The 23,272-nt window shown below is 45.1% G+C and overlaps 1 protein-coding gene across 13 annotated transcripts in view; it reads right to left on the reverse strand.

Annotated features, from left to right (window-relative positions):
* Positions 1–23,272, reverse strand: part of ZFYVE26 (zinc finger FYVE-type containing 26) — a 66,507-nt gene that overhangs the window by 9,972 nt on the left and 33,263 nt on the right. For all 13 annotated transcript variants that reach the window (XR_004967783.1, XR_004967782.1, XR_004967784.1 and 10 more), the window contains 13 exons: positions 22,096–22,200; positions 20,447–20,569; positions 19,895–20,071; positions 16,486–16,732; positions 15,682–15,786; positions 12,755–12,918; positions 11,581–11,717; positions 9,606–9,637; positions 8,638–8,774; positions 7,479–7,699; positions 4,345–4,492; positions 3,884–4,093; positions 3,196–3,414 (listed from right to left, as the gene is read on the reverse strand). Coding sequence is in view for 8 of the 13 variants with exons in the window: in XM_036310797.1 (XP_036166690.1) it covers positions 3,196–3,414; positions 3,884–4,093; positions 4,345–4,492; positions 7,479–7,699; positions 8,638–8,774; positions 9,606–9,637; positions 11,581–11,717; positions 12,755–12,918; positions 15,682–15,786; positions 16,486–16,732; positions 19,895–20,071; positions 20,447–20,569; positions 22,096–22,200 (2,025 nt within the window). In the remaining 5 variants the exon portion in view is untranslated. The remainder of the gene's footprint in view (positions 1–3,195; positions 3,415–3,883; positions 4,094–4,344; positions 4,493–7,478; positions 7,700–8,637; positions 8,775–9,605; positions 9,638–11,580; positions 11,718–12,754; positions 12,919–15,681; positions 15,787–16,485; positions 16,733–19,894; positions 20,072–20,446; positions 20,570–22,095; positions 22,201–23,272) is intronic.

Below are 23,272 nucleotides of genomic sequence, written 5' to 3' on the forward strand. Positions count from 1 at the left end.
CTGTACCCCCTGGCCCAAGTTACCATCTCCATTTGCCTGGATTTTTGCAATACTTTCCTCCCTGGTCTCCCATCTTGCACTTCGGCCTCTCTTTTGTCTAAAGTCAACCTGAGTGATTCTGTAAAACGTTAAGTCAGATCACCTTATTCCTCTGCTCAAAATCCTCCTATGGTTTTCCCAGGCACTCAGCGCAAAGTCCACGTCCTCACAGTGTCTAGCAGCCCCTATGTGGTCTGGTCTCTGCAACCTTTCTGACCTTTTCTGCTCCTACTTGTCCCCAGCTCACTGCTCCAGCCACACTGACCTTTGTTGCCCGCCCCCCCGGGACTGGGCTCCCTCCACAACCTGCACGGCTCACTCCGACCTCCCCGAGGCCTTTGTTTAGATGTCATCTTCCCTTGGCATCCTATCTAAAATGGCACTCCATCCCATTTGATTTTTCTTATTATGACTCATTACCTACACTATATATTTTATTTACCTGGCTTACTCTCTCTTTCTACTAAAATGTAAGTTTGGCCAAAACCGGTTTGGCTCAGTGGATAGAGCGTCGGCCTGCGGACTGAAGGGTCCCAGGTTCGATTCCGGTCAAGGGCATGTACCTGGGTTGTGGGCATATCCCCAGTAGGAGATGTGCAGGAGGCGGCTGATCGATGTTTCTCTCTCATCGATGTTTCTAACTCTCTATCTCTCTCTCTTCCTCTCTGTAAAAAAATCAATAAAATATATTAAAAAAAACACGTAAGTTTGATGAGGTCAGATATTTGTTTCTGTATCCCCCCTCCCCCCCCCCGCTGTATCTTTAGTGTCCAGAAGAGTTATTGGCTATTAATACATCTTTCTTGGATGAATGAATACATGATAAACAGTATGAGACTCCTCACGAAAGTAGACACATTTACTAATCCCCTTGCTTCTGAAACTCATCTGTGGGTCAGAGACCCTGAGTCATAAACCCCTATTCCACAGTCACAGGAAAGAAAAGCACTTTGGCATTTAGATCAGGAGTAACTAATGGAGAGTAAAGGATGGCTATCCACTCACGGAGTGTAACCAGCCGGCCCAGTAGCGCTGGGCACGAGCTGTTTACACGTGGGTAGACTGGGCTTTGAGAACGCCCACAGTGGGTGAGGCCCCTTTCCTGACTCTGGCTGTTCCTGAGAAACCCAGACCTAACCTCAGTGCTGTAGGACAGACTCTCAGAGCAGAGCCCTCAGCTCCATAGGGAAGATGGAATTCCTCAGAAGAGCAACATCTTAAGAACCTCCATTTCATCCATTCATCTATCCATTCATTCATTCATAACTAGGCCAGGTGCTGAAGACACAGATTAGTAAAATGCAGGCCTTCTCAGTCCAGATGGGGAGATACAACTGTAACAAACAGTTGCAATCCAGGGGGATAAATGCAATAACAGAGGTATTATGGCGGTGAAAAGGAAGAGATTATTAACATCGCCTGCATGTTCTGTGAATGCACAGAGAGGGTCTGCAAAGATAAATAAGCGTTCTCAGAGAACGTAAGGAGGGGCAGGGCATTCTAGGCAGAGGGAACAGACTTGTGGAGGTAAGAAAGTCCACGGAACAGCCAGAAAAATTTAGGTCATTGGGTAAATCTGGAATGTAGGTTCTAGGTAGCATTTGTATGAAAATAAACTGGAGAAATAAGGGGGCTTGATCCTGGTGGGCCCTGCAGCTAAGGCATTTGGACTCCATCCTGTGGCCGTGGGTCCCACTGAAGGCCTTTCAGAGAGGGAATAGCAAGAATCATGAATAACAGAAACAGCAGGTATTTATGTTTTAGAAAGCTCACTCTGGGCGATGTGGCAGGTGAAGGGGTGAAAAGGACAGGGAATAGGTTAGAAACAGCGTCTTCCACGCTCTCTCTAGGCATTCAGTTGTTGTCACAGTGTGTGTGTGTGTGTGTGTGTGTGTGTGTGTGTGTGTGTGTGTGTGTGTCTTTCTGTTGTTCTCAACCTGCTTGAGATGAAGGTAAGATATTTCAGTTCCAGGGTGCTTGAGATCACAGGAGATAAAAAGAAAGCTTCCACGCAGCTCTCACAAATGTAAAGCAGGGGCGACGCTTTCGTCAGCTTTTGCCAAGATGAAGTAAGCAAGCAGCTTAGCTCTCTGGACTAGCCGTTAGTTAGAAGACACGGAACTGGCTGATTTCCACTGTCTACCTGTGCTTGGGAAAAGCAGATTTACCTCAAAACTCATTTGGAAACTGAGGAAAAGGTTAGCAATTAAACTCTAACTGATACAGCTTTCCAATTATTCTCGAGACCTGGTTAGTAGCTAAGGCACAGTTAGGAGCCAAGGCAGCAGTGAAAACATTCCCCTCTCACCGTCCTGTAGGGGCATGGTTACGAAGACTCTGAACTGCTGACTTCACTTGGAGCACCCTACACAATCTATTTGCAAACCTTCATCGGCTGCCATTCTGAATTAGAGTAGCAAATTGAAGTGCAAGTATCCCTTGAGGTCTTTCCTTTTATATGAAATTTGGTATGAATCAGCCAATTCCCCATAAGGTTTTCATGGAACGTTCAGATAAAAAAAGGACTGCCACAGGGTTGTGGTGAAACCGAATCCTGACTTAGCTTCACCATGGCTCCAAATAAATGATGCACTTCGTGGTGCCTGTGCCTCCGTGGGAGGAAGGCGGCGCCTGCCAGGGGGGGAAAACAGCACACTCTCCCTCCACAAGACACTGCAGCCCAAACGTAAGATGTGTGCTAGGGGTGACTCCGGGCCCTGTGGCAACAACTCTGAGCGATGAGCAGCTGGTTAGCAGTGGGACACAGTCCCAGGGCAGGTGGTTTGTGGAAACAGAGGTTAAGCAGTTTGCTCAAGGCCACACCACTTACACCAACCATCTTATTCCACAGAGCATGCTCTCAACCACTATTTGATTCTGCTGTGGGCTTTGAGAGAAGGGGTGGGGTTTGTCACTGCCAGTGGAGGGCAATCTGGGATCCAGGTTAAGACTTGCTGCACACCCATCAAATCATGATCTGTGTAGACAGAATTTTCCACCGGGCCTCCCTCTGCCAGAGGTGGTCTCATAGCTCACCGCTGGGTTTAGCTTAAGGGGGTTATCGCCCCCGCCCCCCTCCTCCCCCCTTAAAGCTGAGTGGCCCACCTAGGAGGGCAGAGCAGGTGCTGCCGCTTGAGAGCTGCATCTGTGGCTCACCTTGTTGAGCAGGTGCAGCAGGGCTTCCCGCAGACAGCTGTGCCTCACGTAGAAGCTGATGATGGCCAGGTTGGTGCTATAGTTATGCAGGTAGAAGAGGCATTCTTGGTAGTAGGTGTTGTTCATGATCTTCCCTTCAGGGACCACTTCCAGAGAGAGGCTCTGGGTCCGAAGGGTAGCTTCCAGTTCTTTCAAGGTGGCCAAGTAATCATCATCTTGCTGACAGGGAAGGGGAGAGTGAGGGAAAATGGAACTCAGTATGTTCTCTGCAGTCCCTGAAGTTATCATTAAAGAATATTTAACAATGTGGAAAAATGCTCACGATACAGTTTTAAGGGTAGAAAAATAGGCAGGATACAAAATTCTATATATTATAATACTGCATAACATCAATTTCATTCAAAAACACAACATAGAAGGTTCACCAAAATCTAAATACTATTTAAATCTGGGTATGAGATTATATGTTATTTTTATCATTTAAAAGTAGTTTTCTGTAGCTTGCTTTAAAAAAAATGTGATTCTGTATTACTTATCTAACCATATATAGTTACTTATCAAACTATAATAGAACGAACAAAACCCAAGCCTGCCACCGTCAGCCGAGTGGAACTTGATCGTGTCCCCAGGTCATTACTGCTCCTGGGCCTCCCTCCCTGAGCGGACCCTCCATCCACAGTGCTCTTACCAAGGATAGGAGTGGCCTCACTGTGGACTCCAAGTACTCAACCACATCCTGTACCAGTCTTGAGCCATGACTCAGCTGATTGAGGTCAAACGGGGGCTTCAGACAGCGACTGAACTTCTCCCGTGCGGCAGTGAGGTTCCCAGCTTTGAGGCAGGCCATTCCCCAAGCATGCCATGCCCCAGTGGGATCCAGCCCAGTCTTTGTGGAGACCTGGAGGAAAAATAGCTCCTGTAGTTAGAGGTATTTACGTCAAGGCCTGAGAGTCCCGAAGGCCTATTCTATCCCCTTGTTGCCAATCATACCCCCCCCCCCACCCTGCCGCCACCACCACCCCAGGCAAACTGGTCATGCCCTAGATACTTGCTCATGGCCAAGAACTACTGAGATGCAATACCTGTTTGCAAGGCCAGGCGAGGCATTTTATTACAGTGGGGTAGAAGTAATCTTTGTCTTTGTCTCACCTCAACACCTAGTTGGTAGTACTCAGCTTCCAAAAGCTGGTTCCTTAGCCTGGTTACTGCAGCCGGCTGCAAGATCTGATCCAGAGATGGCACGTGGCGATAGGCAGCAGCAACTAAAATATTCAGTACATCTACCTTGCTGATGTAGCTACGGGGAGGAAAAGGACAAGGCAATGAGGCTCCACAGAGTCTTACTAAGAATAGTTGCTGCTTAAAGGTGTTCTATTTATTTCCAACGGAACTGTGATAGTGGGAATTGAGAGATACAGAGACACTACGAGAGAAGGCTGGAGCCGGACTCTGAATCTCAACCCCATCATTTAGCTGCTCTATGATCTTGGGCAAACTAGTTAACCTTTCTCTGTCTCAATTTACTTATCTGTAAAATGAATATAAAAATGAAATAGCCCAAGTGAGAGGGCTGAGGACAGTGTCGGGAACTTCGCAGGCGCTCATTACATGTTAGGTCTTAACATGTGGAGCAGGGCCTCTCAGGTCTTCTACTTGAGGCAAGGCCTTTACACTGAATGCTGGAGGCTCTCAAGTTTCCTGTTTGCTTTTTGGTCCTTTTGAACCCTGCTTGCACAGAGACTGTATGGACGGCCTGCACTCCTGCTCAGCACAGGGCTCCCATCACTGCCATTACCGGAGGTCTGCTGGGCAGACCTTCCTGTCCTTTTCCTCGGATTCCAGTCTCCTGGACTTGACATCTTTTCCCTGGGCTAAGGATGGGCTCTCATCACAGCCTACTCGGACTGCCACCTTTCAGTGTTCCCAACACCTGGTGATGGCAAAACCTTATAACAGAAAGCCAGAGAGCTGGATCATTCTGTCTAGTGCTCAAGGTTCTTAAATCTTGTAACATAACTCTAGCAAAAGACCCTGTGGATCCTGACTTGTCCACCGATTTCCTTGAACAGGGAGTCAGTGTGGTACTGATTCTCAAGGTTGTGGGAACGGAGTAGGAAAGTACAGCGTGTAAAAGCAAATTTGTTATCACTACATATTGCTCATTTGTAACAGGGGAGTGTGAGTTTTTTTATGAATTAAAGACAGTAGAAAAATACTCTGCAAACCAAGAATTCTAAACACACATGGGAGATGTATCCACTCCCCTCAGCAAATGGGCACAAAGACAGTGATTCTCCAGAGTGGGTGTCTCTGAATCGGGGGGGAGGGGGAAAGAATGTGCAATCTGAAACCACTGCTGAAGCCCCAGCCCCCTGGCGGTGGGTGAGAATCCCACTGAACTAAGGACTTCCTTAACTTCTGCTGCCCTCAGCCTAAAGCGGATATTTCCTCCATCCTATATAAAAAAAGCGTAGTATGCAAATTGTCCCCTCGACCGAGAGTTTGTCCAGGGGGTGTGGCCAGCTGGGGGAAGAGAGGGAGTACCTGGCTGGCAGCCAGCAGCCGCTAGGGACTCTACCAGTGCACAGATTTCGTGCACTGGGCCTCTAGTCTATAATAGATTTTGAAGGAAGTATAGGAATTAATGTTAAATCTGTTCTCCCCTCCCAATCTGAGTATCCTTTTTTTAAAATAAAACTTTAATATCATTTACATTATTGATATTCAAGATATTCAGGGTGGGGCAAAAGTTGGTTTATAGTTGTTCATATGGAAAATAACACAATAATAAATACAAGAATAAACTGTGCTTCACATACTTACAACTGTAAACCTACTTTTGCCCCATGCTGTATTTAGATATATTTTAATTTTTGCCTTAAGTTTACCTTTTTGTTATATGAAGGGGTTTCTGTCTCCATGTCCCCCTCTTTTCCATTTCTGATAAATTGGTAGCTTTTTGGTTCTTTTCATGGTTATTTATAAACTTTATTTAACATGGTACATCTATTTATTAATTTATGAACTTGAAAGATGATGTAGAATCTCGTACCTCTTGATATGAGTGAAATTAACTTCTTCAAACTTCCTTCCATTTTTTGTTCCACCTCCTTTTATCTTTCTCAACCTTTTGTTTTTTGTTAATAAAAATAATAAAGCTGCCTGGCTGGTGTGACTCAGTGGTTGAGGGTTGACCTATAAACCAGGAGGTCACGGTTCCATTCCAGATCATGGCACATGACCAGGTCGTGGGCTCGATACCCAGTAGGGGGCATGCAGAAGGCAGCCGATCAATGATTTTTTTCTCACTGATGTTTCTCTCTCTCTTTCCCTCTCTGAAATCAATGAAAATATTTTTAAAAAATAATAAAGCTAACATTTTTGGAGTAGTAGGCCCAGTTCTTAGCCCTTTACGTGGATATTCTCACTTTGTCCTCATAGCAGCCCTATGAGATAGGTATTATTGCCATACTCATTTTATAGAAAAGGAAACTGAGTCCCACAGTGGTGAACAGACTTGTCCAAGGTGACAGAGCTTGGAAGTGGAAAAGCTGAGATTCACTGCACTCCATGCCAGCTGCTGAGTTTGCAGGCAAGTGCCTGAGGTACTTACACGTCAAAGAAAATTATGCTCTCTGCTTCCAAATCTGGCTAGGCCTGAGTGCTGGGAGCACACAACGTGAGTCACACAACTGGGTGGATAAGCTGGGAACTGGGAGTTTTCATTGTCATGTTAATAAAAGGAGGCAGGGCAGGTTGTGCAGGAACCTGAGGCTTAATCATACCTTTTTCAAAGATATTTCTACTTTATGACTCAGATTCCTGCCTGTGACACAGGGATACATCAGTCCCCAGTGTGCTTTATAGAGCTCTCGTCAGAACTCCCTGAGGCCACAGTCTGAATCTGGGCAAGGTTGGGGTAGAGTTTTGGTCAAGGGTAAGCACTGGACACTCAGGGAGGACACATCTTTAAAAGCCAGAAAGTTCCACAGAGATGAAAGGCGCTCCCCTAAACTGACTTTAATTACAAATCAACCAGAGTCTTTGAGTTCTTTCTGACTGGGTATAGCTAGAGAATCCTTGCTTTGAGGATGCACTCAGGGACAGAGAAGGAAGGACACAGGCTGCTCAGGGAGGGTGATCTGGTAGCAGCATGACATTAACATCAAATTGCGATGCAAACATTTCAGTATGTCTTGTCAGAGAGGATGGTGAGGTGAAAACTCACAGTGGGGCCAGAAGAGAAGCTGGATAGAATTGACTGCCAGGCTTACTCCCATTACCTGTCACAAAGAGCCAGGTCCTGGCTGCGGCCGGCCTTGACAAACATCACCTTGGCGCTGAAGAGCAGCTGCTTCATGATGTCTGTGAGCAGCCCTGCGTCCACCTCTGGGTTGGCGAGGCCCTGGGACAGCCTGCAGCAGTGCTCAATCAGCTGGTGGCCACAGGCAACGCTGTCCCGGTGCAGATTCAGGATGGCGATGCACAAGGAGGCGCTGGGGGCCTGGCCAGTGTGGAAGAGAGAAGCACACAGTGAGTTCAAGGACCCACGCGTTCTCCATAGGTAGTTAGATTGTGGGAATTATTCTTCCTGCTTCACAAAGCTCGGAAAACACTGAAGGAGGAGCCAACATTCCACAGCAAAGCGGAAGTGGAAATAAAAAAATTCCAGGTGTTCTAAGTAGCATCTATGAAGCACTGGCTGCTAGGTTTCACCACCTTATTGGGAGGAAAGCAGCTGTGCTCAGGTGTTACCTACTTCCTGGGAATGTTCACAGGCCCCTCCTCTTTCCAGGCTGTGTCCCACTAACACAAGTTTTCTTTATTACCGGCTTAGAGTATGATGGTCACCTTGCTTGTCTGAGCACCTGGAGAAGCCTCTGCTTAAGGTCACTGAACACACTGATGACAATTCATATTCCAAAAGCACATTCCAAAACCTTCCACTGTCCCTGATGCCTACTAAGGACATATTCCTTACTGCAGAATTCAAGTCCCTAAACATAACTAGCCTGTTTTAATCCTATCTTTTACTACCTCTTTACCTACACCCTCTCCCTCAAAATTAAACCATCTCCAATTCCCCGTATAACCTGCAATTTAAAACACTGAACCTTTGCTCAGATGTTTTAGTTTTGTACACTTTGCCCTTCCCCTATCTTCACTCCCCTCCTAACCCCCATATTTCTGCTTGTCAAACTTCTACGTTCTTCCAAGGCTCATCTTAAAAGCTACCTCTTCCAGGAAGCCTTTCCTGATCTCCTCATGCATTTCCCATGATGCTCCTCATTTTCTGCCTTAACTGGTATACTTGTCTTAGCTCCCATATTGTTACACTAAGCAAGTGAAGGCCAGGCTGTGTTCACCTATCTCTGCATTTCCCTCTATACTACTACACATCATAAAGAAACTCAAATGGCCATTGCATTTTATTGCAATTACCTGCTCATAGTAAAATTCATTCCGCACCAGCTCATTTTCCTCCTCATTCAAGTCCAAAATCCATTCTACCTCAGGTGCTTTGGGGACTCTGACCACAGCTGAGTATGGTGGGCTTTCATTCTTGGCGCTGTCCGGGGCTGGGAAGAGAATGCCATCTGTGTGTCAGCCACTGGCCAGCAGGCCATTCTAGCCCAGCCCCATGAGCTGGTGTGAATTACAGGCAGATCCTTGCCTGCTGAGTGCCCTTTCTCTTTGCTTGGTCCTTTTTATTTCCTCTAGGAGACCTCCTTAAGGAACCTCAAACTTCCTTCCACAGGGGAGGCCTGGGATGAGTATTACAGTGTTTGTCACACAAGCCTGAAAGGTTCATGCCTCTCAAATGGAGGGCTGAGCCACTGGCTACTCAAAAATTAACCTGCTGTGGAAGGGTATAGGCCAAGCTACTAATAGTGGTTAATTAAGGGGGAAAGAGGGAGCCTGGGGAGGTAGTATGATGGTGAATAGGAACCTAGGGGTTAAAAAACACCAAAAAAACACCCTGGCCGGTGTTGCTCAGTTGGATGAGCATCATCCCATATACCAAAAGGATTCCTGGTCAGGGCACAGCCTGGGTTGTGGGATCGATCCCCCAATACGGGGTGTGCAGGAGATAGCCAATATACGTTTCTCGCTCATATAGATGTTTCTCTCTCTCCTTGTCCATTTCCCTCTCTCTAAAATCAATAAACGTATATATTTAAAAAAAAATTTTTTTAAACCAACTAAAATTTAAGGACCAAATTATTTGGTTACTGGCCTTCTCAATGCTCGAAAGTAATGGGCCAGGATGATAGACTAATATGATGATAAACTTTAAGGGAGAACTTGATTGAAATGTGAAGAATTTTCTTGGGCCAACCAGTGACTGAGGTGCCATTAAGGGTGCCAGTTATAGAAACAGAGTCCCAGGCAACGTGGTTCAGCCTTACCTTCTGGTTGTCCTGGATTCTCCTCTGGCCCACTGGAAACAGAGAAAGAAAAAATGAAATGCCTGAATCTCTCCTCCTTCTCTTTGATTTGAGCTTGGTATAGCATTGACCTTTACTCCGTGACCTGAGTGAGATAGGAAATTATCCAAAACTCTTTCCTCTCCCTCACTTGTCATAACCAATCACTCACCCATTCCTGTCCATTCCATCCCCTAACTGCCTCTTTAAATGTCCCAATCTCTCTCTCTATTCTTGCCTCAGAGAGGGTCCTCATCATTTATTGATAGAGCCCTTTCAATAGCTTCCCAATTGGTCTCCTTGATTCTGTCAGCCCATTCTGTACTTTACAGCTACAGCAAGCTTTCAAAAATGCATATCTGGTCAAATGATGCTTGTGCTTAAAATTCTTCAGTAGCTCCTCAGGGTAAAACTATTTCACATTGCGGTTCAGCAGACAATGCCCCCTTGTAATCTGACCTGGCTACCTCCTGAGACTATCTCCTGCCTCTCACAACCTGTGCTCAACCCATAAAATTCCAAAAGAGTCAACTCTACCATTGACTCTGATCAACTTCAGGTGACACTACAAGCCAGAACTCAGGTCTTGAGTCATAAATCATGACCTGCACGAGCAGCCTGCTGGTCAACCCCAACCCATGTTGTCAAAGGGCATGCTCCAAGCCTTGCGCCAATGCCCAAGTCCTGGCTCAGCTGCCAGCCTCTAAGTCCAAGGTACACTGGCCAGAATCTTAGCCCATCTCCTAGCTACTTACACTTACTCAATGACCCACACTTTCTATACCCTTACCCTTACCTTTACAGTTGTTCCTCCCATTTCTGGGCATGCTCTGTTTTTGCTTCTTTTCCTACTAACTTCTCATCCTCTAAGACTCAGCTCAGGTGCCACACCTCAGAGACCCACCTGACCACTGTGGTTATTCAATGACTGTGTGGTCTGTTTGTTGGCTGCCTCCCCGCTAATTGGGGGCTCCTTGAGAACAAAGTGATTACTGCTGAGCGACTGATGAGTGAAAGAATCCCCATCAATACTAACTGCTCATTTCAAATCTCAGCAGTATGGTAGACAGATAATTCTCCCGTCCCCACACTGAGGGAGGCAGTGATATGCCAGGGTCACAGAAACTATAGTATAAGCATGGCATGTCTTCCTTCCTATAAGATCAGTAATCATCATGGTAAATAATGACAAAAAATGTTCATTTTAAAACGAACACAAAAATGCTGTTACACCTCTGAACAAAATGTAAAACCTATTTAAGTCTGTAAGTAAAACGTGAAGAATTCAAAGTAATTTTGCTTTCGGATAGTTGCTTTGGCTCATATGCCCTGGGAGTCTTAGTTTCAGCCTCCATTGCTGCTAGAAGTTGTGGGAATAACTGAGCAACACTGAGCCAGCCAACACAGCCCTGATCTGTCTTGCCAGAGGGATGAGCAGTTTCTGAAATTTGTCACCAAGTGAACTGTGTGTAGGACCACATAGGGTAACTAGAAAGGCTCTTCTAATTATGGATAACAAGCCAGGATGACTAGATAGGTTAGAGCTGATGAAAGTGATGCCCAAACATTCAGCAGGTAGGAACCTGTCCCTTGGAGTCCAGCTGAGACCAACTGGAGCGAGAGTGGCTGTAACACAGCTGAGGAGGTTGGTGAACTGAGATCAGTGACCTGAGTCAGGGCACGGGCTGTAGAACCAAATGTCCTGATCTCAGAGAAAACATCACGCCAGAGCCTTAAAATTGGCTTCCTCTCACCCTTATCTCCTTCCTTAGAAGTTTCTCTGACCAAGGGCAAACATATCATTGTGGAGTTCATGGCGTTTCAGTGTGAATGTTAAGTTAAAACATTTTGTAACCAGATTTGAGATGCTCTCCACAATGAGCCTCCTAGGAGTGCAAGGACTTGAGGGAGGGGGTAGTGGTCAGTAACAGTAGCAGCCCCCCTGCAGAACACTCACTCTTTGTTGTAGTAACCGTAGCACTGGTCACACACGCGAGTGGGGTTCTCTCTGTAGCCTTCCACAACCATTTTCTTAGTGGAGCAGGAACTGCACACTAGCCGGCCACAGCGGCGACAATGATGACGTCTGTTAAACTGAGGGGTGTCGGAGGGAAGAGAAGGACAGGGAGGAAGAGTAGGTAAGACTGTGGGAACTGTGAGGAGAAGTGTTAATCCACTTATCCTTGGTGTCAGCCCCGTGACTTATTAAGAACACCAGGTGCCTGGCCTCCGTTGAGAAAGAACACACAAGTGCTTGCCTTTGAGAAGCTGAGATTTAAAGATTATCTCTCAGCTGATGAGCAAAGATGCCCAAGTCATGAACAGTTTAGCAATGGCTCCTGATAAGATCTACTTGTCTGTGGAGGCAACAGGTAAATATATAGTAAAAAACAGTGGAGAAGGAGGGACTTTCTCAGCCAAGGCAGATGAGATTTCTCCAGGGTATTCACGATGATGAAAAAGTGTTCTTTTTTCAAAATATCTCACAAGCACTACCTCATTTCATTGTAAGAGATTGGTAAACATATTACACCTCTTTTATAAATGAGGAGGAAACAGACACAGAGAATTCACATCATCCTCGTTTTCATCAGGACTGAGTAATATACCAGTCAGGCACTGTGTTAGTGTGGTGACATCTGTTATGTAATTAGCCCTTACAATGACATGAGCCAAATAACGCATCATCCTGAGTTTACAAGTGAGCAGCTGAGACTGAAGAAGTTAATGGTCACATTGCTAATAAGAGGCAGAGCTGAGATGAGAACCCAGGTCTTCTGCTTCCAGAGACAGCACATATAATCATTACAGGTCACCCGTCTTATTGTGAAAGACAGGGGAGCTCGGAACAAGGTCTTCTGATGTGTAGAGTCCTGTGATATCAGTCCGCCTCTTTTATGTTTTTTCATGAGAATGGCAAAGATTTTAGAATTTAAGGCTCTTTCAGGACATCTACCACCTGCTTGAATCTAAAAAATACACTTTGGTCAGATCAAAGATAAATCCAAAGTCTTAGATTTGGTAATTTTTCTGAAAATACCAATAATCTTCTTGTGGACATGAGGTGACTACAAACTCGAGTTTTTCTTTAGTTTCTCCTTCAGATAGAGCCAGAGACGAATGCTGCTCACCATGGTGAAGTGCTCCCTGCAGCAGACCATGCAGAGGCTCTCGCTCTCATCCGGTACCCACTGGTGCCTGCCCGGGGGCGTCGCTGGGGGCACAAACTCCAGCGGGGGCTGGCTCTGTGGGACACTCCTCTCCTTCGGACTGGGGGAACGTACAAGGGTGACACCTGGGAGTCAGAGCCAGAAGTCAGAGACAAGGTGATGAATAGTTCAGCTCATAAATGAGGAAGGAGTGAGAGAATTAGAATTTCACCACTTTACAAATCCCTAGTGCCGTGGTCGGCAAACTGTGGCAAACTGTGGCAAACTGCGGCTCACGAGCCACATGTGGCTCTTTGGCCCCTTGAGTGTGGCTCTTCCTAAGCCTTAGGAGTACCCTAATTAAGTTAGTAACAATGTACCTACCTATACAGTTTAAGTTTAAAAAATTTGCTCTCTAAAGAAATTTCAATCGTTGTACTGTTGATATTTGGCTCTGTTGACTAATGAGTTTGCCAACCACTGCCCTAGTGAAATAACAAGGCAGTTAATGATCATTACTGGGTGATTGCATCACAAAAAGAGAGACCACTGGACACTGTTTATCTCCTCATGGGGGGCACATAAACACCCATCAAACATACTTACCCCAAAATATTAGGCCTGAATCAAATCAAGTTTCTAAGATATCTCTACCGGTACACTACAAATATAGGGATAAAGACCCAGATTGCTACAGGGCAGCAGCCAGCAAAGTCCAGCATGAGGGATGTGCTTCAGGACAAATGACCTAGTTTCCTCCACAAATAAAAAATAGGGGGGAGGGAAGATATAGGGAACCTATTGATTAAAAGAGATTTAAGAGCCCTACTGGTTTGGCTCAGTGGATAGAGCGTCGGCCTGTGGACTGAAAGGTCCCAGGTTTGATTCCAGTCAAGGGCATGTACCTTGGTTGTGGGCACATCCCCAGTAGGGAGTGTGCAGGAGGCAGCTGATCAATGTTTCTCTCTCGCTGATGTTCTAATTCTCTAACCCTCTCCCTCTCCCTTTCTCTCTGTAAAAAAATCAATAAAATATATTTTTAAAAAAAGAGCTTTAAGAGATATTTTAACCAAATGCCATGTGTGAACATTATTAGATCTTGATTCTGGAAAAAGTAATTCTAAAAAAACCTTTACGAGACAACTGGGGAAATTTGAATAGTGACTGGGTAGTTGATAATAACAAGGAATCATTAACTTGTTTTTAGGTATGATAATAACGTTATGGTTTTGTTTTATAAATGTCTTTACTTTTAGCAATATATACTGATATATTTATAAATGAAATTTTATCTAGGATTTGCTTCAACATAATACAGTAGAAGGACAGGGGTGTAGATGAAACAAGAGTGGTCATCATGAGACAATAATTATTATAGCTGGGTAATAAGACTTCATTGTACTATTCTCTCTACTTTGTGTTTTGAAAACACAAAAATAAAAACCCAAAAACATAAACCAAAGTTGCTCAGGCCTCCTTGCGGATACGTGTGAAGCTGCTCATACGCCTGTAAGTCTGAGGGTTACCATGAAGCATGACTAATTCTCAAAGCATGGCCATGAAATGCCACAGTCTTTCTTTATGGCATCTAAGGAGATTTCTTGTCACCTTGCAGAGCAATGTTGGCAGGTCACAGAAAAAGAAAACTGAAAAACATAGCGACTCTCAGCAGCACACAATAGTACAGAGGCTACAGATCTCTCCCCAGAACCCTGCTCTAACCGCTGGCAAAACAAACACTTGCTGAGCTCCTTTTGAGTGTAGGCCATTGTGCAAGGGGCTGGAGTGTAGGCCATTGTGCGGGAGAGCGGGAGGGATGGCAAAAAGGGGCGACCAACACATGGCCGAGCCTTCAAGGAGCTTGCCCCTGTGTGGGTGACGGACATAAGTAATTAAGTGCAGCACAGCAGCAGAATAAACATGAGGACTAAATGCAATCAATCCTCCTTATGAACAGATTCCATATTTGTGAATTTGCCTACCGGCTAAAATTTATTTGTAACCTTAAAATCAATATTTATAGTGCTTTCACAGACATGCAGAGTGGTGAGTAATTTAAGCCTCCTGACAGCAGGCTCTCAGCTGAGGTTGAAAGGGTGACATTCTGCTTTCTTGTTTTAGTTCGGAGGACGGAAGACAGAGATGGTAGGAGACAGGGTAGTGCATGCAAGAGACTCAGCTCTGGGGCTGGCTGGACAGGGCTTGAATTCCAACTCTGGCACCAACAGTGGGGACCTCAGGCACGTCACTTAACACGGCTGCACCTCTTTTTCTCTTTTGTAAAATAAGTAAAATAGAATCTACTGGTACAAACTGTTTTCAATTTAAGATTATAATCTGTGATATATATATATCTAATCGGTATATATGATATATATCTAAATATATATATGATATATATGTGATTGCCCGTCTGGCATGGCTCAGTGGTTGAGTGTTGACCTATGAACCACGAGATCACTGTTTGATTCCCATTCAGGGCACGTGCCCAGGTTGCAGGCTCAATCCCCAGTGTGGGGTGTGCAGGAGGCAGCCGATCAATCATTCTCTCTCATCATTGATGTTTCTCTCTCTCTCTCCTCTTCCTTCCTTTCTCTGAAATCAATAAAAAATGTATTTAAAAAAAGATATTATGTGATATGTATCTATATACACCCATGTACATAGTTTTCCTAGCAGCAATGGTTCAGTATTCACTAAGTCAGTGTTAGTAGAAACTAAAGATATACCACCACAAATAATGAGAATCAACTATATGCTGAATTTTCTGGGTTATACAAAATGGAACAAACCAAGAAAAACAGTAAGGATGTTGTAATGGGAAATTTTAAAAAAGGGTAAAAGGATCGGAAAGTCAGAATAGGCAAGATTGAACTAAAAGTTGGGAAACTCTCAGAACCTGTTCTTACCCTGCCCAGGAGCCGTAGCGGGAGAGAACTCTGCTGATGGTGACCTAGTTAAGGTCTCGAGGTCGGAAGCCTGACCCACAGTTTCCTGGAGGTGAATCTCAGAATCTGTAGAGAGGAAAATGCCGTCAGAATATCGTTCCACCGTAAGCCTCTTCACTGTTGTAGGTATTTAGTTCAAAGCCCTTTTGCTTTCACTGGCTGTCACTCCATGATCCTACTAGGTATAAAAGGAATGGAAGAGCACTTCTAAGCCTACTTCTGAAAGTCCTCAACAAAGTATGATTATAAAGGCACATGAGAAAATAAAGTAGATGCTAAGACTTTACAAAATAAATCGAAGTATGTCCAGAGGGAAGCAAAAGATGATACCCCTGGAGGGTAGGGAGTAAGAAAAAGAGCTGCTGGGAGCATCAGCCCATACTGACTTCATTTTCTTCATTCTTGAAGAGGCCGAGTCAGCTCACATGCCAGTGGTAGCTGAGACCCTGGGGATAGAGCACTCTCTCTATACAAAATTCCGGCACTTAAAGGCCTACTGCACCAAGGCCACCCAGAGACCACTTCCAATACGTTCATTTCCCAAACCTTTATGCTATCAAGCACACAGTGATGAGCTACCATTTAAAAATTCTGGTTAGCTTGCTACTTCCTCCGAGACCAGTATCTCTCCTACTCTCTTTCAATCCCCATCAACTCAAAATAATAAAAGAGGAGAAATTAAAACTAAGGATGTAGCATAGTACTTTCTTACTCCATGCAGAACACCCCCCTCCCCGCCCCACCGCCCAGGGTGTTGGCAGTTACCTGATCGTTTCTCCCTCAGAGAGTATGGGAAGTCCAGGGCTTTCCCCGCGTATCTGGAGAGCAGTGAGTCAACGTCGTCCATGGTGAAGCCGATCTCCTGCCTGGCTAGCAGTGGGTGCAGAGTCTGCACAGCCACGGTGGCCCAGTCCACTTTCATGTTCATGAGCAGCTGCTCTAGCATGAGCAGGGGCTTAGAGGACAAGTGTGAATAGCTGGCCCGGTGCTGCTCAGGCAGGGTCAGCAGAACCTGTTTGTGGGGTACATCCATAGAGTAAAGAAAACTGTACCCAAACCTCAGAAGAAAGCCGAGATTCTTACTGGGAAAAGGAAGGTGCTAGGGACCAAGGGTACATGGCTAACTACTGAAACTGGCTAGTAGTCTTGTAGGAAGCAAGGCTGGACTCCTATCTAAATCCTCCAGGAGGCAATCAAGAAGCACATTCCAGCCCGGCCAGTGTGGTTCAGTGGTTGAGTGTCGTTCCATGCACCAAGAGATCACTGGTTCTATTCCTGGTCAGGGCACATGCCTGGGTAGCACACACCATCCCCAGTGTGTGCAGGAAGCAACCAATCCATGTTTCTCTCTCATTGATGTTTCTATCTTTCCTTTTCTCTCTCTCTCAAAAAAAAAAATCATTAAAAACATATTAAAAAACTAGAGGCCCAGTGCATGGATTCGTGCAATGGTGGGGTCCCTCGGCCTGGCCTGTAGGGATCGGGCCAAAACCGGCTGACAGCCCCCAAAGGGTGCCAGAATGCGAGAGGGTGCAGGCCAGGCTGAGGGACCCCACCAGGGCACGATCTGGGCAAAGTTTATTTATAAAAACCAGTATGAAAATTATCAATTTTTTCTTCAGGTGATAACTTATAGATCTGATATACTATGATTGATTTATTGAATTAAATTTTAGTCCAGCCTGGCTGGATAGTTCAGTTGGTTAGAGCAGTGGTCGGCAAACTGCAGCTCGCGAGCCACATGCAGCTCTTTGGCTCTTGAGTGTGGCCACGAAGTTTCAATCGCACTGTATGTGCGCGCCCACACGTGGTATTTTGTGGAAGAGCCACACTCAAGGGGCCGCAGTTTGCTGACCGTGGGGTTAGAACATTGTCCTGATATGACAACATTGTGGGTTTGATCCCCAGTGAGGGCACATACAAGAATCAACCAATGAATGCATAAATAAGGGGAACAACAAATTGATGTTTCTTTTTTCTCTTTCAACTGAATAAATAAAAAAATTTTTTAAAAATTTAGTCCAGTATACTAGTTTGCAAGGGAGTGTATAAAACTAAATGTGGTCGAATAGGTGGAAATTTTAATTACTTAACATAATTAATATGTATAACATGTTTTATGGCATTTAGCAGCCCAATATTTGATATGTATTGAACCAAATTTAGTTTTAGGGTTAGAGATGATACTTAAAATTCAGCAGATAAGGTTAACCAAGTGGTAATAAATACTTTAGAAATATTTTAGAAATGCTATAGTTGTTTCATATATAGATGCTGTTATTTATGTTTATATATTTTACTAGAGGCCCAGTGCATGGATTTGTGCACTGGTAGGGTCCTTCAGCCTGGCCTGTGCCCTCTTGCAATGCAGCCCGGGGGGACCGTGGGAGGGCTCAAGGGCGTGTACAGCCCCTGTCATCCAGTCCCGATCGGCTGGACCCCAGCAACAAGCTAACCTACCGGTCAGAGCATCTGCCCCCTGGTGGTCAGTGTACATCATAGCGACTGGTTGAACAGTCAGATACTTGGCATATTAAGCTTTTATTATATAGGATATGACTCAGTTGAAGCATTGTCCTATACACGAAAAGGTTGTGGGTTTGATTTCTGGTCAGGACATATACTCAGGTTGTGGGTTTGATCCCCAGCTAATCGATGTTTCTTTCTCACATTGATGTCCCCCTGCTTCTCTCCTCCTCTCTCTCTCTCAAATCAATAAAAAAAAAAGTACACTCCAACTACCTTCACCTAGAGGAGGGGTCAGCAAACTTTTACTGTAAAGAGTCAGACAGTAAATATCTTAGACTTTGTGGGCCATATGTCAGTGTAGTGGGAAAAAAGCCACAGATAATATGCAAGTGAATGCATGCACTTGTGTTCCAATAAATCTTGATTTCAAAAGTAGGCTAAGGAGTGCATTTAGCCCACAGCTGGTAGACCAATGACCTCTGGCCTAGACCCTCTAGAAATGGCTGAGCTCTGTCTCACTTTAAAGCCACAGTTCTGTCCACTTGAGGCTTTATTAGAATGAGCAGTTTAAGATGATATCAGTGGATTGCCTAACCTGGCACCTCCAATACCCTATAGGTGAATGAATATTCCAAACTTCTGGAGGCTGTTATCATTAGCCTTGAAATATGTTCATTGGTTCTGCTCAGTGCCAGTTTTCAAGGAGTCCCCCATTTAGGTACAATGCATCAAAAGAAAAAAAAAGATGTATTTTCTTCAGGAACTTTTATGTAGTTGAACTCCTAGCAAGTGGGCCAGAGGTCATATTCCTGACTGTCCCAGTGCTCATTCTGTTTGTGGGCAGTCTATCTGACTGCCAATCAGAATTGTGAGAAGAGTGTCAGAGGCCCCATCTCACCCCAAACACTCCTTCACTGTTTACTTTTTATAGTTTATAATTTTTTTCTACTAGTGTCTCCAAGGTTATGTATCAAAGGTAAGGGCCTATTTCCTCATCATAGTACCTAGAAATTAACCCTTTATCAAGCAGTAGTTTTAAATCCTCACACCAGAATCCCTTTGGAAGATAGCCAGGCCCTGTTGAAAGGGATTCAGATTTAATTGATCTGGGGGTGGAAGTCAACTGCTGTTATTTTTAAAAAGACCAGGTGGTGCCCTGGACAGTGGCTCAGTGGACAGAGCGTTGGCCCAGGTCATGGGTTCAATTCCTGGTCAAGTTCATGTACCCGGACTGCAGGTTTGATCCCTGGCCCCTGTTGCGGTGCATGCAGGAGGCAATCAATCCATGTTTCTTCTTCTCTCTCTCTCTCCCTCTCCCTCTCCCTCTCCCTCTCCCCAGCCCTTCCTTCCATTCTCACTAAAAATCAATGGGAAAAATATCCTTGGGTGAGGATTAACAAACAACAACAACAGAAAGTCCAGGTAATTCTAATACATGCTCAGAATTGATATAGCCGATGCCAGGGATAGCATAAAGAGAACTTAAAAGGACCAGATAAAATTCACTTTGGAGGTGGGGCAGTAAGAGAATGACAAGTCCTAAGGGACTCAGCTAGGATATGGTGGGCTGCTAGGGTAAAGATTTTATGTAGCACAGGCCAAAGATGGCAGGTGAAGAACCACTGATGGGCAAATTCTGACGAGGGAGCTGGGCCAACAGTCGCCCCTTGGGCATGCTTTCCCAATACCCGCTTGTCCTCTTTACCTTGGATCCCATGTACAGTGCCTGGATTTCACAGTGTCGAACAGCAGTCAGTTTTCCATAGAAGTGGGTGGTGAGGTAGTTGGCCAAGAAGTGAGATGTGGCCAAGCTAGGGTGTTGGTCAAGGGATTGCTCTGTGACCTCAAGGCACATGGAGGGGTCAGGAATTCTTTGCAGAAGCTGTTGTAGGAGGGCAGAGGAGAAAGGTGAAGCTTGTAGAACACCTAGTCCAGCCTTGCTTTGTTTGAGAACAAAATATTTATGCATTGCAGACTAACCCCTTCTCTGCACTCATTTTTTTCCACCATACCCCCCAGCTCCGCAAATGATGGCTTTGACAGGATCCAGCAGAATCCTGGACCCAGTTGTACCTAATGCAGAGCTAGTCACATTCTGTTCAAGAATTAGGCTATAACCACCTCCTGAAGGACAAGAAGGGGCAGACCTGAGATTGCAAATATTTGCACAAAATTAAGCAGGAACAAAGCCATCTGATTTCACTAACCTTCCTGTACCCTCCTACCCCCGCCCAAATGGGAGAAGTTGGAAGCTTACCTGCAGAGCCTTTTCATGATCTCCTCCTTCTAGAAGATAAAGAAGATGCCTTTGATGTAGGCTGATTAAGTGTTCTCTTGGAATGGGGTAGAGGCAGCCCCACTCCTCACACAGTCCATACTCCTGGAAGGAAACACACACACACACACACCTTCAATACCTTTGAATGACTGGCCTTGGCATTCATGCAGCTTTTGCCTGATTTTTCTCAGCATTCTTGAGTCTGCTAAAGCCCCAGAAAGTTTGGTAATTGCTGAATGGAATTTCACTAAAGGATTAAAGTGGGATCATAAACTGAAATGACTAGAGGGGCAGGTAAGTTATGAAAATGATGGAAGCAGGCTGACTGTTAACGATATGATTTTCATCTCAGCTGTATTATAACAAAGAAAAGCAGACATACAGTGACTGACACTTGGTGTCAGCCCTGAGAGATACAATGTAACTGGGGAAGACTGAGAAGGCCGTCCAAAGGAGACAATGCCTACTCAGCATTGACTATGGCCATAGGAATGTGCCGGTCCAGAGGTACTAGTCTTAGAAAAAATTAAAACAGTTTTTAAATAAAAAAGGTCCCTATTTTAAAATGTTAGCAATGAAATCAATATAAAAAATAAAAATTCTGCAGACCAATACTGCATAGGCCAAGCAAACATGTTTGGGGTTGGATTCCACCCATGTCCCTCCTTGCTACGCCTCACCCCCAGTTTGTGAACTCTGGATAACCATTTCAGAGAACAGAATCTCCCGGGCCTTGTCCAAGTTTTCTAACATGGTGGCATTGGGGATGCCCTCCCACAACTCTGCCTGGTGTTGTCTTCTTCAGGATGCTTCCTTGTTTCTCAGGCTACGCAGATGCCCAGCGGATGCTCCTACTACAATCTGGGCTTACTTCTGTCACTTGATAAATAATAATTTCCTAGGAATACTGTCTCTCATCGGCCCGCTTCCCAAAATGTGAGCTGCTCAAGCATAAAGCCTAAGCTTAATCCTCTTTGTTTCACCACCATCTAGCACAGAGCCTAGCAAATAACAGGTATTCAGTAATGTTTCCTGGATGGCTGAACAGCTAGCTGAATGAACATATCTACATTTTGAACTATGGTACATCAGCTCCTGAAAAGGTAGACAAATTCTATATAGCTTTCAAATGTCCAATAAACACATGAAAACATATTCAAAGTCATTACTAATTATGGAAATGAAAATTAAAACAATGAGATACCGTCCTATTGGCAAAAAGTGAAAAGTGGGGTAATACCAAAAGTAATGATATGGAGCAATAGGACCTGGGAATGGAAGTATAACCAGGGCAACTGATTTGAAGAGCAGTTGGTAACATCTTAGTGAAGGTGAGATGCTCCTGCCCAATGACACAGCAATTCCACTGCTACATATACATCTTGTACCCAATGTATACAGTGCAGAAAAGGAATGCAAGGTGATAGCACAAAAGCATCAACTGTTACTATTTTTATACTCCTCTGTATATTGGTAATTCACACACACACACACACCCCAGAAAAAGAATGTGATGTAGTTATAAAAAAAGTTGGACATTGATAAGGGGGGAAGGGTCTACAGAACTAGCCAGAGAGTTGTAACTCTGAAAAGAGAAGAAAGGGGAATATCACTCAGGAAAATGGTACCTTTGCTTCTAGAATCACGTTCATAACAGTTGATGGGTCTTCAACACAACAGTTCCTCAAGGTCTGCCAGTCACACCACACTGGGGTAGCCTGCAAACCTAGAATCTAAGACAGGAAAAGCTATCAAACCACAATGCAGCTTCTTCCTCCATGAACGAGTCGTTGGAGTTTCCAGGGATGAGCCAACCCTTGGTCTCTGTGCCAAAGCCAGGTGTCATAACTTTCCGGGAAAGGAGGAATGGAGCAAATAGGGCAAAGATTGTTTAGAAGAGAATGAACCTACCAGGGAAGCACAATCAGGGAGCAAAGACTGAGTGGTGAGGGCAGGATGGGGGCCTTTCACTTGTGAGGGCAGTTCTCAGAGCTTCTGTAACAGCTTGCTCTAGGGTCACTTGCCCTATGCTCCTCCATCTCAAAACTCTACCCAAGAAATTCTGCTGGCCTGAATGCTCTGTGGGATCACCCTGCACGCAGCATTTAGCTCCTAATGAAAATTGCTGAGCAAGAGCAGAAAGAACATCTTTTTCACCTGCCTTTCCCTGGCAGGGCTCTGTTCAGTTCCAAGTACATATGAAAAATTAGCATATCCTATATAATAAAAGTGTAATATGCAAATTGACCAGACGGCAGAACGACCAGTCAGCTATGATGTGCACTGACCACCAGGGGGTAGACACTCAATGCAGGAGCTGCCCCTAGCCCGCAGGCTCCAATCACCCCATCAGGACCTGCAGGCCAACCTCTTGGTCTCTCTCCCCAGCCAGCAGGCTCTGATCGCCCGATGGGGAATGGAGAACTGGGGGTGGGTGGCAGCGGTCGCAGGCAGTGCAGGGGACCCGACTGCCCCGCCAGTAGCTCCACACACAGAGGGCAACCGGTTGTGGCAGTGGGGGGTGGGGCTGGCTGCTGGCAGCCAGGGAAGATCGGCCCTGATCCCAGGCCAGGCCTAGGGACCCTACCTGTGCATGAATTTCGTGTGCCGGGCCTCTAGTTAATAAATAATAATACAAAAATAAACCCTGTGTTTCATGTGCTCACAACTGTAATCCTACTTTTGCCCCACCCTGTATATGTGAAAAGGCTTTGTAGACTATAAAGCATCATCCAATGTTAAAATTATAGGAGTAATTAAAATAAGACCCAGACAGGAGGCCTCCTTGTTGTTCACTTAAGAACA

This window comes from Myotis myotis, unplaced genomic scaffold, assembly GCF_014108235.1.
Source record: "Myotis myotis isolate mMyoMyo1 unplaced genomic scaffold, mMyoMyo1.p scaffold_m19_p_1, whole genome shotgun sequence".
Taxonomy (NCBI): domain Eukaryota; kingdom Metazoa; phylum Chordata; class Mammalia; order Chiroptera; family Vespertilionidae; genus Myotis; species Myotis myotis.